Source organism: Egretta garzetta, unplaced genomic scaffold (assembly GCF_000687185.1).
Source record: "Egretta garzetta isolate BGI_Z169 unplaced genomic scaffold, ASM68718v1 scaffold1037, whole genome shotgun sequence".
Classification (NCBI taxonomy): Eukaryota; Metazoa; Chordata; class Aves; order Pelecaniformes; family Ardeidae; genus Egretta; species Egretta garzetta.
The window spans coordinates 72,202-82,845 of NW_009260362.1; the positions used below are offsets into that span (position 1 = coordinate 72,202).

The 10,644-nt window shown below is 59.1% G+C and overlaps 1 protein-coding gene across 4 annotated transcripts in view; it reads right to left on the reverse strand.

Moving 5' to 3' along the window:
* HM13 (histocompatibility minor 13) overlaps nt 1-9,598 on the reverse strand; it is a 12,589-nt gene extending 2,991 nt beyond the window's left edge. For 3 of the 4 annotated variants that reach the window (XR_004842547.1, XM_035898483.1, XM_035898485.1), the window contains exons 1-10: nt 9,502-9,598; nt 7,519-7,601; nt 6,567-6,655; nt 5,695-5,780; nt 5,423-5,548; nt 3,455-3,512; nt 2,765-2,848; nt 2,531-2,567; nt 1,484-1,586; nt 832-917 (exon numbers count right to left, since the gene is read on the reverse strand). Coding sequence is in view for 3 of the 4 variants with exons in the window: in XM_035898483.1 (XP_035754376.1) it covers nt 832-917; nt 1,484-1,586; nt 2,531-2,567; nt 2,765-2,848; nt 3,455-3,512; nt 5,423-5,548; nt 5,695-5,780; nt 6,567-6,655; nt 7,519-7,601; nt 9,502-9,588 (839 nt within the window). In the remaining variant the exon portion in view is untranslated. Of the gene's footprint in view, nt 1-831; nt 918-1,483; nt 1,587-2,530; nt 2,568-2,764; nt 2,849-3,454; nt 3,513-5,422; nt 5,549-5,694; nt 5,781-6,566; nt 6,656-7,518; nt 7,602-9,246; nt 9,461-9,501 lie in introns of those variants that run through there. The other variant, XM_035898484.1, reaches the window with a different exon arrangement.
* Between the last annotated feature and the right edge of the window lie 1,046 nt (nt 9,599-10,644).

Genomic DNA, 10,644 nt, shown 5'->3' on the forward strand with positions numbered 1-10,644 from the left:
CTCCCCGCTGCGCCCCAGTTGGGTGCTGGTTTCCCTCTGAGAGGGCTGGGGGCTTGGGGAGGCCCCCATGGGCAGGGGCACTCCCAAGGCTGGGGGGTGCACGGCCCCGCTGTAGGACATACGTTCCCTTCCCTCCTCTGCTTCAGCCGTCCTCAAACAAGCAACTGCACTGGGCGACCACCGAGCCTCGAGCACAACCGGCCAAGCACAGCGGAGAAACAGCTCCCAGGTGGGCCAGGCCACACAGGGGGCACAGTCCAGGCAGGAGACCAAAGCTGCCCGCCAACAGCGAACAGCAAACGCCTGGAGCGCGGCAGGCCGAGTGCACTGACCCCTTTTTCTCTGCACCCACAGTCCCTGGGGCAGGGAGACTGCTGCAAACCAGGATACTTCACCTGAGCGGGGAGGCAGGGATGTACTCGAACCAGCCCTGGCCGCTCTCGCAGCCGGATCCGGCTCCGTTCTCCCCCACCCACAGGCCCTGGGACACAATGACCAAGTATCTCGGCACCAGGTGTGCAGTCCCACCCTCCCCTGCCTGCCAGCGCACGGGAAGAGTTTGTCACCAGGGCGTAAAGCAATACCAGATGCTGCCTCTGCCTGTTGGTACGGCACCAAAGCTCCCAGCCGGCTACGAGGAGGTGGCTGGAGCCAGGGCCGGCGTGTACAAACACAGACCCACTCCCTCCACCCACGCACGTGCACCCGCACCCCCAGAGCGTGCCCAGATGAACCCGTCCCTCCAGCTGTGCCCAGGCGTGGGAGCATCTGCACGCTTCATGCGCTCCATGCGCCGCAGGCAAAACAGCTCCGTCCCCAGCTGACGCTCACCTGAACATTTCAGTTACTTCTCCCTTTGCCAAGGCCACAAGAAGCGGGAATCCGATGCATGCAGGGACCAGGTACAGAAGAGCAGGCTGTTGGGAAGAAAAACAACTGTTAAACCAAACCACAAATCACCCCTCGGGAGGAGTGCGAGGCGAGCTGTCCCCTCTGCACCCGTGGCATCTGTTACAGCCCTGCAGAGGGTTAATGCCCCAGAAAGTGGCTTCAAGAGCCAAGTTACAGCTGCAGCAGCACAAAACCCTCACCATGAGGTCCCAGCGGGCCACAAACACACCAAGGGCCCCTGTGCAGACAGCACCCGTGGTGCGGGGGCTCGCAGGGCCCCTCCACAGCACGGAGGGTGGATCTGCAGGGGCAGCCTGGTTGCCAAGAGCCACAAAACCCCAGGGCAGCCCAGCTGAGGTGCTTTTGTTGGAAACGCAGCTGCCTGAAGCAGCCTTGCCCCAAACAGGACTCTGCTCCAGCCACGCACACAAGCTTTGGGCAGGGAAAGGTACAGGCAGGCACTGGAAAAGTAAAGCCGAGAGAAAGAACGCATCCATCTACTTTTTCCTGGCATGATGCAGGGACCTCGTGGCCAAGCTGGCATCTCCCGCTCGGGACGTGCATCTGCAGGAGGCAGCATGGCAGAGCTCACCTGGGCGTGCTTGAAGATGTGCATGATGAATATGGTCAGGCCCAGCCCGAAGATGTAAGCCACAAAGCTGGTGTAAAAATACATGTGTGTGTTCTTCTTCAAGCTGTAAAAAAAAACCACGTGGCCTCGGGGATGCCAGTGGCCGCAGCCCCCAGTCTGTGACACCCGGGTGAGGGGCTGGGGAAGGGAAGGAGGTGCACGATCCTCCTGCTGGACGGCTACTGGGGGGCAGGAATCGGTGCTGGGACCCAGGGAGAGGGTCCCACCTTCTCGGGGGAGGCATGGCCGGTCCCTGGCACGCCGCTCTCAGCATGTGCTGTTTTATCACAGGGCAGGCTGCGGGAACTGGGATTCCCAGCAGGTGCAGGCAGGATGTGGGTGGAAACACCTGGAAGAGCTGGCACAGACCAGAGGGAGCAGGGCCACACCACCGCAGTCGCAGGAAGCGGCCTGTTCCCAGCAGCTCCCCAGCTGGAGACTTTCGGTGTGGGGCAACTGCTGAAAGCTACACCTCGGCGGTAGGTGCAGCTTCCCTGCGTGGGAAGGGGCTGCTTCCCCAAATGTCAGTGGCATCCCAGAGGCAGCCAGCACTGCTGGGCACTTATCTATACTCATATGAGCACTTCCCAGGTGCCAGCACCCCTGGCTCTTTCCCATGTTGTTGCTGCTTCCCCTTGCTGCCAGCAGCACTGCCCTCTCCTCCTCGGTGCCAGGGAAGCTGGTGGGGCTCTGGGGGGCTGTTATGTGCTGCTGCCCTGGCCCCCGCCCCCGCTGTGTGTACACCAATGCCCGTCAGCTCAAACAACTCACCCCCAGTGCTCAGGACTTACCCACAAAGCCAGCCCTGCTCACATCTGCTCTTCCAAGAGCTTCCCCTTGCACCCCCCGCCCCCGTCCCATCCGCTCTCCCAGGTCCCCACGCCAAGCCCCGGAGGGGAGCACACGACTGTGCTCCTGGCTTCCCCTTCCTCTTCTTCCTCTACAAAAGCAGCTCAAATATGCTGCAAGATCCAACCTGCCAGAGACCCTTCCCTGCCGCCCACTCACCTGATGTCAAACCGCAGCAGCAAGGCAATGAAGATGCCTGCGGGGAGAAGGGGACAGTGAGGGGACGGAGGTGGTGGGGAAGGCTGAGAGAGGCAGGGCAGGACCCACAGCAGCACCCCGCAGGGCTCTGGCATGGCTAAAGGTAGAGGGAGGCACCCACTCAGCTCCCACTCAGTTCCCCGCCGCCCCTTCAGACAGGCGATCCCGGTCACGTACCCCCTCTTCTGTCCTTACCCGGAATGACAATGTCTCCCAGACCCAGCATGGCAAAGTTGTCGGCCTCCAGTCCCTTCTCCAGCAGGTCCTGAGGGAAAACCACTGCGAGGAGTAAAGAGAGGAAGAGTGAGGGGGGGAGGGTCTGTGCTGAGCAGACCTCAGCACCGCTGTGCCTGCCAAAAATGGACCAGAGCAGGGCAAGACCCCTGTTCCTGCCCTCGGCCCTCTCCTCCTCTGCAGCTCCCTCCTTCCCCCTCCTGGGACAACCCTGGGATGGGAAACCGAGAGGTTTGGGGCCAGCCCCATGTGCAGGTTTCAGCCCCAGCTCCCAAGGCCCAAACCACTGCATTCTCCACAACAGCAAAATTTACCCCTCCTGCTGTTTTCTTTGGAGGTTTTGATTTTTTGGAGCTTGGGGCTTTTTGCACTTTTTTTTTTTTAAATGGTGAAATTGCCCACTCTGGGGGTGCATACTAACCCAGCCAGCTCAGGGCTCTGCAAACCATCCCCCTCCAGAGACCTGGCCTGGCTCCCTGCAGGTCCATGGCACCAGGGAGCAGCCTAAGGGGTCAGGAAGCCTTCCTGCACACATCCCACCTTCTGAGCCACCTCCAGAAGGCAGAGGGTACACGGGGGGGGGGGGCAGGGGAAGTGACCACAGCAGAACGGACGGCCCCTCCCTCCAGCACACGGGGAAGATCTACTCACGTTTTATGGGGGCCTCAAACGATTTGGCAACCGTCACCATCACATTGGTGCCAAAGACCTAGAGGCAAACAGAAGTCCGAGGTGATCAAAGCTGCACAGGGACAAGCACACGCTCAGCTACAGCCTCACCTCAGGGCCCGGAGCAGCCCCAGTGGCAGCAAATGGCCAAAGAGCCACCAAACCGCAGGCAGAGGAGTCCTGCAAGTGAGCCCACCGCCCAGGGGAGGAGGCATGGACAGCGCTCGAGGAGGTGAGCACGTCACGGCCGTCCTGCTTTCAGAGCGGCGCCGGGGAGGCCGCTCGCATCACGGAGCCACGGTGCTGCCCACCACCCGGCCTTCCCCAGCACCTACCCCTGCAGGGCGGCTCAGCTCTCATTAGTCAACTCAGCAGCAGGCCTGACCGCCGCGCAGAATGTGATCCGAGGGCAAGAGCTCCCAGCGGAGAGTCCCAGCCAGGGCCAGGCTGCTGCCCGTGAGCTTCCAACGGGGGCCGCAGCAATTGTCAGATCAGCTGCATTTTGCTCTGAGGTCATTTATTTTTACTGCACTATCAGCTTGAAATACTGGCATCGTTTGGGGGACGGAGTGTAAACATATAGGGCAAACCACCTTTATTTCTGTTCCTTTTCATCTCTCAGCCTCCGGTCCCCGCTATGCCAGCAGCGGGCACCTAAACCAGGAGCTGGTTAGCACCCGGTGAGCAAGATCCTAGAGCCAGGGATCAAAGGGAAACCTTAAAGCAAGCACTGGGCATCAGATTAACTCCCATTAGGTGCAGCAAGCTCTGGGCATCACCACAGAGAGACAGAACTCCATACTGGGACCAGGGAAAGGCGTCACAGGCAAATTCAGCCCGAGACTACGCCGGGGGCCATATCAGTGATCCACTGAGCGGCAATCCTTCCTCCTTGAAACCCTCCTTGGGTCTCACTGTGATTAAATCTGTGCTAAGATCCAAGTGACCGGTCCCCGCAGAGGGGCACAGTAAGAAGGTCGCCACTTCAAGACATCCTTTCCGTGAGGCTCCAGCAAAACCTGCCAGGGAAGCCGAGGCGGGAAACAGCCAGCAAGCGGAGAGCAGCCAGGGTTGCACAGGGGAGGCACTCGCACGGCGAGCGGGGCACGAGGCACTGGCTGTGCTAAGCCAGAAGGCTGAATCCTCTCCAGCTGAGAGCAGCGGAGGAAGTGGCACAGGGGCTAACGAACCACAGAGCTGAGACTGTTAACGAGCCTACGAAACAGGGGCAGCACCGGCCAAGTACAAAATAACACACAGTAGCCAGGCTTAAATAGGGAAGGATTACTCAGGCAGCTGCAGAGCTGCTGGACAGACCTCAAGGTATACAAGGCTCTCAGACATTTGGAAACCCAGTAATTCAGAAGGTGGAGGCAGCAGGGACTGGGGAATACAGACACCACGAGGAGAAACAGGGGTCCATCGCAGAGAGATAAGGAAAACCTCAAAATGAAGGTGTTGGGGTGCTGCATCATCTGAGGGAAGGAGACTGGAGGCATTCCAGTATCTGGTCCTCCGTGCAAGAGAACAGAAGGATGCTAACGAAGCCAGCAGATGACAGAGCTGAGGCACAGCCCATACAAGCAGGATCAGCATAGCCCAGAGCAGCCTCATCCTCCAGCCCACCCCACAGCTCTGTCGGGCATTGGGAAGACCTCCGCTGGGAATACCGGTCACCAGAACTGGGTATGCTGCACAGCCCAGTACCCCAAAACAGCCCTGGGCTTTCTAAGCCAGAGATTAAAAGAAAATGCATTCGCTGAGCCATGTTCTGCCACTGTTTGATTCCATCATCATCCCCACCACACCCCTTTGGGCTGAGAAAGCGGAAATCCTGACTGCAAACGTGTGTGCAGCCAGCGTGCTGCCTCCGAAGAGGCATAACGCCACGCACATGCCTTCTGCCAACGGCTGCAACTCGCGTCCGCCCCGGGGAACGCTCCCGTTTACCCAGAAGACGTCGTAGATGAAGAGGCCCCCAAGCAAGATACAGCCAGTGCTGACGTTGTTCAAGTGCAGCAGCTCCACCCCGTTGAGGGAGAACGCCAGCCCGAAGAGATTGTTGGCAATCCAGTGCTGAGAACAACAGGAAAAGCAGATTTGGGTCCCACCGCACGTGCTGAGCCAGGGCCTCAGCCTGCAGAGGCCTTGCGTGGAAAGGGGCCCAGGTCTGATCCAGCCCGGTCCCTGGCCTCCCCGCAACAGGGCTGCCGCCCGCTTACCTTTCTCAGCAGGTACCAGACCCCCACAACACTGCTCAGGGCCAGGCATACGAGATCCTTGGTGTCAAACTCGTAATTCACTATTTCTGCAATAAAACAGAGAAGTCAGATTTTGGGCAGCCCGGGCAGCTCCCCTTCCCACAGAGGGCAGAGACATGTGACTTTACAGCTGGGAGCAAGACAGACCACAGCGCTCACACCCCAGACGAGGGGACGGTACCCACAGAAATGGCCATGCCCATGGTAAACACGAGCAAACTGCATGCGAGCGAGCCGCCGGCCCTGGCAAGCCCAGACCTTCGCCTTCAGCCAGACTCTGCCACATGGACAGCATCTGCGATCCTTCTGTCAGTACGGAAATTGGATTCAGGCACTGTCTGAGACAGGGAGAGGCACATCTTCTCCCTCTTCCCGCACCAGTTAATTCCTGGTGGTATTGCTAGAAGAAGTACCCCTTACCAGTAAAGCCACTGGCCAGGATACTTATCAAAGCATCTTCTACCAGTGCAAAGATTTGAATCAGATCAGTTAAGGCAGCACAAAAAAGTCAGTACTGTGCTCCCCAAGGAGCTTAAATAACAGCAGCGCATTGAGCAGCAGCCAGAGCTCCGTTCCTGTAGCACTCTGGGATCTGTTTCTGGGCAGCACAGAGGGAGAGCATCCACCGGTGCATGAAGACGCACACGGCAGCCCCAGCGCTGCAGGGACACAGGGGCTCAGGCTGGCTACAGACGCATGGCAGGGAGCAAGAGGCAAGTCTTTGAGAAGGCTGTTTCACTGGGCTGAAAGTCAAAATGCCAAGTGAGCAAGAAACAGAATAGTGAAGGTAGAAAACTTTCAGGCCCTCCAGAGAGACCGGCAAGCCAACATACCCTCCTTGCTCTCCCCAGAGCCCTGGGTGAAGAGGAGCTGGTACTGTTTGTTGGGGAAATTTGCAGGGAAGAATCTGTTCATCGTGGGGCTGAAACAAGAGGTGCAGAGAAGGCCAGTTAAGAGAGAAACCCCGCTGGATGCGCTGCCCCGCACCTCTGCATGATGGCATCACAGCACCGACGTTGGCCCACACGCCCTCCAGAGACAGGGAAACGCCAGGTTTTGCCACGTCAGGGACGGGCAGGAGCCCCAGCTTCAGTCCCCAGGCCACAGACAGGGGACCTCATCCTCCCCAGAGGTCTGATCTGCCCGGTACTGCACACCCAGAACTGGTTGTGCCACCACCAAACTGCCCTCCTGCAGAGTGGGGGAAGCCCTTGCCACAGCGCCACTCCAGGGAAAGCATCTGGTCCCCAAAGCCCTAGAGCTCAGGAAACAGGAAACCAGTTTTACTTTTTCAGTTACTTGAAACAGCCTGAGCTTTCAACACCTTGCGCCAAGCATCAGCACGAGAGGCTGGGGACGTTACTGTGAGCTTCAGCTGCCTGATTCAGCCATCCCAGTAAGAGGAAGACGGGTGCCGAGGAGCTCTCCCCTCCACAGGGCAGTGAGGACTGTGCCAGCCCATCGTGGCTCCTACAACAGTGGCCACCCACGCCTCCACAAGCTCTCCCGGTGATGCTGTGTGGGGTACCAGATTGCTGGGAGCCCCCGAGACTTCGGTTCTGCCCTTGGCTGCCCCATGAGGAAGGGTCCACACCATGCTCTGGGCCTGCCTCCCTGGAGAGCCCTTCACACCACCAAGGCAAAACACCCTGCGAGCTGGGACTTGGCTCTGCCTCAAGGCAATGGTGCTCTAGAAACCCCCCACTAAACTCAACACCTTGCTGCCTCGCAGAGCGGGCAGCCTCGGACATCCCCGCCCCAGTTGCACCCTTCCCTCTGCTGTACCTGATGGTGTGGGACAGGGCCAGGATCCCCAGCACAAAGAAATACATGGAAAGCAGAAGATTGATGTACTCTTGAGAGAATATCTGCAAGACAAATCCAGAGAGGGGGCAGTTACTGCAGCGTCCTCCCCATCTAAAGCAGGGGGAAGTGCTTCACCTTGGATCGGCAGCTGCGGTGTCAGTGCTCCAGGGAGACGAGAAGAATAGCTGGAATAACCCAAATTCTTGCACCACTGATGTGAAAAATGTTGGGAACAGCCGCGTGCTCACAGAACAAGCACAACGGGTCTGAGAGTCACTGCACATCTACGAGGTGCTCAGGTCAAAAAATAACTCCTGCGCTGCAGAAAGAAGAGAGCTTCCCCTGCACGTCCCCTGCAGAGCGAGCCGGAGCAGGGAGCGAGGCACCACGCTGCTCCTGGGGGCTGCCCCGGCAGAGGGGAGCAGCAGCACCCCCGCCTCGCTACTGCAGCGGGCTGAGCGTGTCCTGCCCTAATTAAACAGGGTATTATTAGAAATCCTGCCCTCCAATGCACACGCTGCCTTACTGCCGAATCACACCCCTACAGCCCCGCATGGGGGGACCTCAGGGTCCTCCGTGCTCTCCTGGAAGGGGGATGCTGGAATAAGAGAGCTCACGGCAGGATGCAGATATTAAAAGGAAAAGCTGCAGATTACGCAGCGACTTCAGCAGGGCCACACTGCACATTCAGCACTTCTTTTCCTGGTGTCTCCATCCCAGCCAGGAGCAAGAGGTAGAAAAAGCACCTGAGGAGGTGGAGGAGTACCCTGAGATGAAGGCCACAGGGAAGGGGTGGGCTGCAGGGGGTCCTTTCAGTGGCCAGTGGGGCCCAGTGGCAGGGTCTGGTGCCCACTCCATACCTCACTGTCAGGAGAGGCTCAGCAGATGCTCAGCTTTACTACTGGTGACCTACAAGGGGAGCTGCAGCCCCAGCAGGCGCACAGGCTAAACTTCAGTGCTGGGACAGCAGGGCACATGGCCTGATCCTGCCTGCTGCTGCAGAGCTGACCTCCATGGCTGTGCAGGCTGTGGCACACACTCGCCTTCCCAGTGCAGCTGCAGCACGGGCTGGCGCCCAGGCCCATGTCAGGGTAAGGTCCTGCACGGTGCGGCCGTCAGCCCATGCAGCCACTCGACACAGGGCAGGAGCCTGCAGCAGCAATTGGCTGCTGAGCAGTAACTGCAATGGGCAGGGAAGGGACCGTAAACTGAAATATTCCCAGTTTTGCAGATTAAACCTCACCGGGCCAGCCAGGAGCACCCTCCAACCTCACAGGCAGCCTGGGACAGCAGGGCTGGAAGCTGCTGTGCCGACGGGACCGCTCTGCACTGGCAGCCCCATGGATCGTCAGGAGCTCAGCCACACGCAGTTGTGCATGGGCAGACAAAGGTGCTTTAAGCCAAGACACCCCCTCCACAGAGCCGAAGGCACCTGCCGCTGGGATCTCCTACCTGTGACTCAGGAACGGGCAGAATACTCTGCTCGTTGGCTCTGCACATCTAAAAGACTTCATCTGAACACACAGGGGCTTGCCCATGCACTCGCAATCCCCCAGACCTGCAGCCGAGATGGCTTTGGGAGCACAGCACGGAGCACAGCACAGACAGCAGCATTTGCAACTCAGCATTCCCTGGCAGCCTCTGGTTTCAGACCGCACACCATCAGGTCAGCCCACAGAGGCAGGCAGAGCTCAGTGGTGAACTCACCCCTCGGCAGCTCTCCAGAACCGTGCACAACCAGGCTCCGATTTACCCCAAGCTCTTACAGTTCGGGTGAGAACTGACGTCCTCCTGCGTGGTGACATCGAAGAGCTCGAGCCGTGCAGCCTTACACACTTTCTGGCCCAACACTAAGGGCCCCCAACTAGGGTAGGCCAAAAATGGAGTCAGTCCCACTTTGGGAGCTCCTGACCAGGCTGGGAGGATGGTGGGCACCAGCACCCGCCGGCATCGCTCACTTACTTTAAAGAAGAGGTAGAGCCCCAGAAGGGTGCAACTGGCAACAATGGGAAAACGAGCAGCGTCTCGGCTGGTAATGGTCTCCGGCATCTCCGAGGAGTTCTGGGGAGGGAAGGAGAGGACAGGAGTGCATCAGCCCCTGCTCTGGCATCCTACCCGAGAAGGAGGTGAACAGACACAACAAGCAGGGCTCTGCGGTGGCTTCGAGAAGGGCAGGGCACCAGCTGGCCCCCAGTCATTCCCAGAGGTGGGGCTGTGTCACAGGCAGAGCCTGAGATGGAAAAATCAAACCTTGCACTCGTCCTTCCAAGGGTTGCCACGATTTACAGCTTTTTTCCTCTTAAAGAAGGGGAAAAAAAAAAACCAAACCAAAACCCTGCCCACTACTACGCTGGCGTTTCTTTCTCCCCCTGCCCAGAGGGAAGCCGAGCTCCCTCGCCGCTTGCGCCCAGCCGTCCCCATCAGCCTCCCCATCTGTGCGCACCATATGTCGATCACCCTCTGAATGACGTTTCTCTCCCATCACCTTTTCATCCCTCGCCTCGCTCTTGGGACACTCCTTGTGCTCAAAAGCCCCAGGTTTATAAACGCCTTTCGCCTTCCAAGACATCTTTGCACCAGCTGAACCAGCCCCTTTTCGAGACCTTTCCCAAGAGAGACCTTCAGCTTTCAGAGGAGAGGCGGAGGGCTGCCCGCGCCCCTGCCCACAGACCGAATCTCGCGCAGGCCAACACCTGCGGCCAGCGCCGGACAGGGTGCACATTGGCACAAGCCCTTATGCAAAGCAACCCTGCGAGGGAACAACGGCTTATCCCGGGCACGGCAGCTGCCAGGCAGCGCCCGGCAGCACAGAAGCGTGCCAGGGCTGCCAGGAACCCCACTAAAATCAGCTGAAACCCCTGATGTAACAAGGGACTTAAAAAATAAATAAATAAATCAGACTGCCTAAGAGAGTCCCTTCTGCTGAGCTCCAGGAGCCGAAGCGTTGGGGTTTAAGTCCCAGCTGCTTCCCGAGGCCGGGCACAAGATGCAGGGAGCAGCACGACGGGATGCGGGGACAGCGCAGGGTGGGGGGGTGCAGGGTGGGGGGGGGTGTGCAGGCAGCACCCCTGGAGCAGCCCCAGCGCTGCAGGGCAGCAGAGCCCC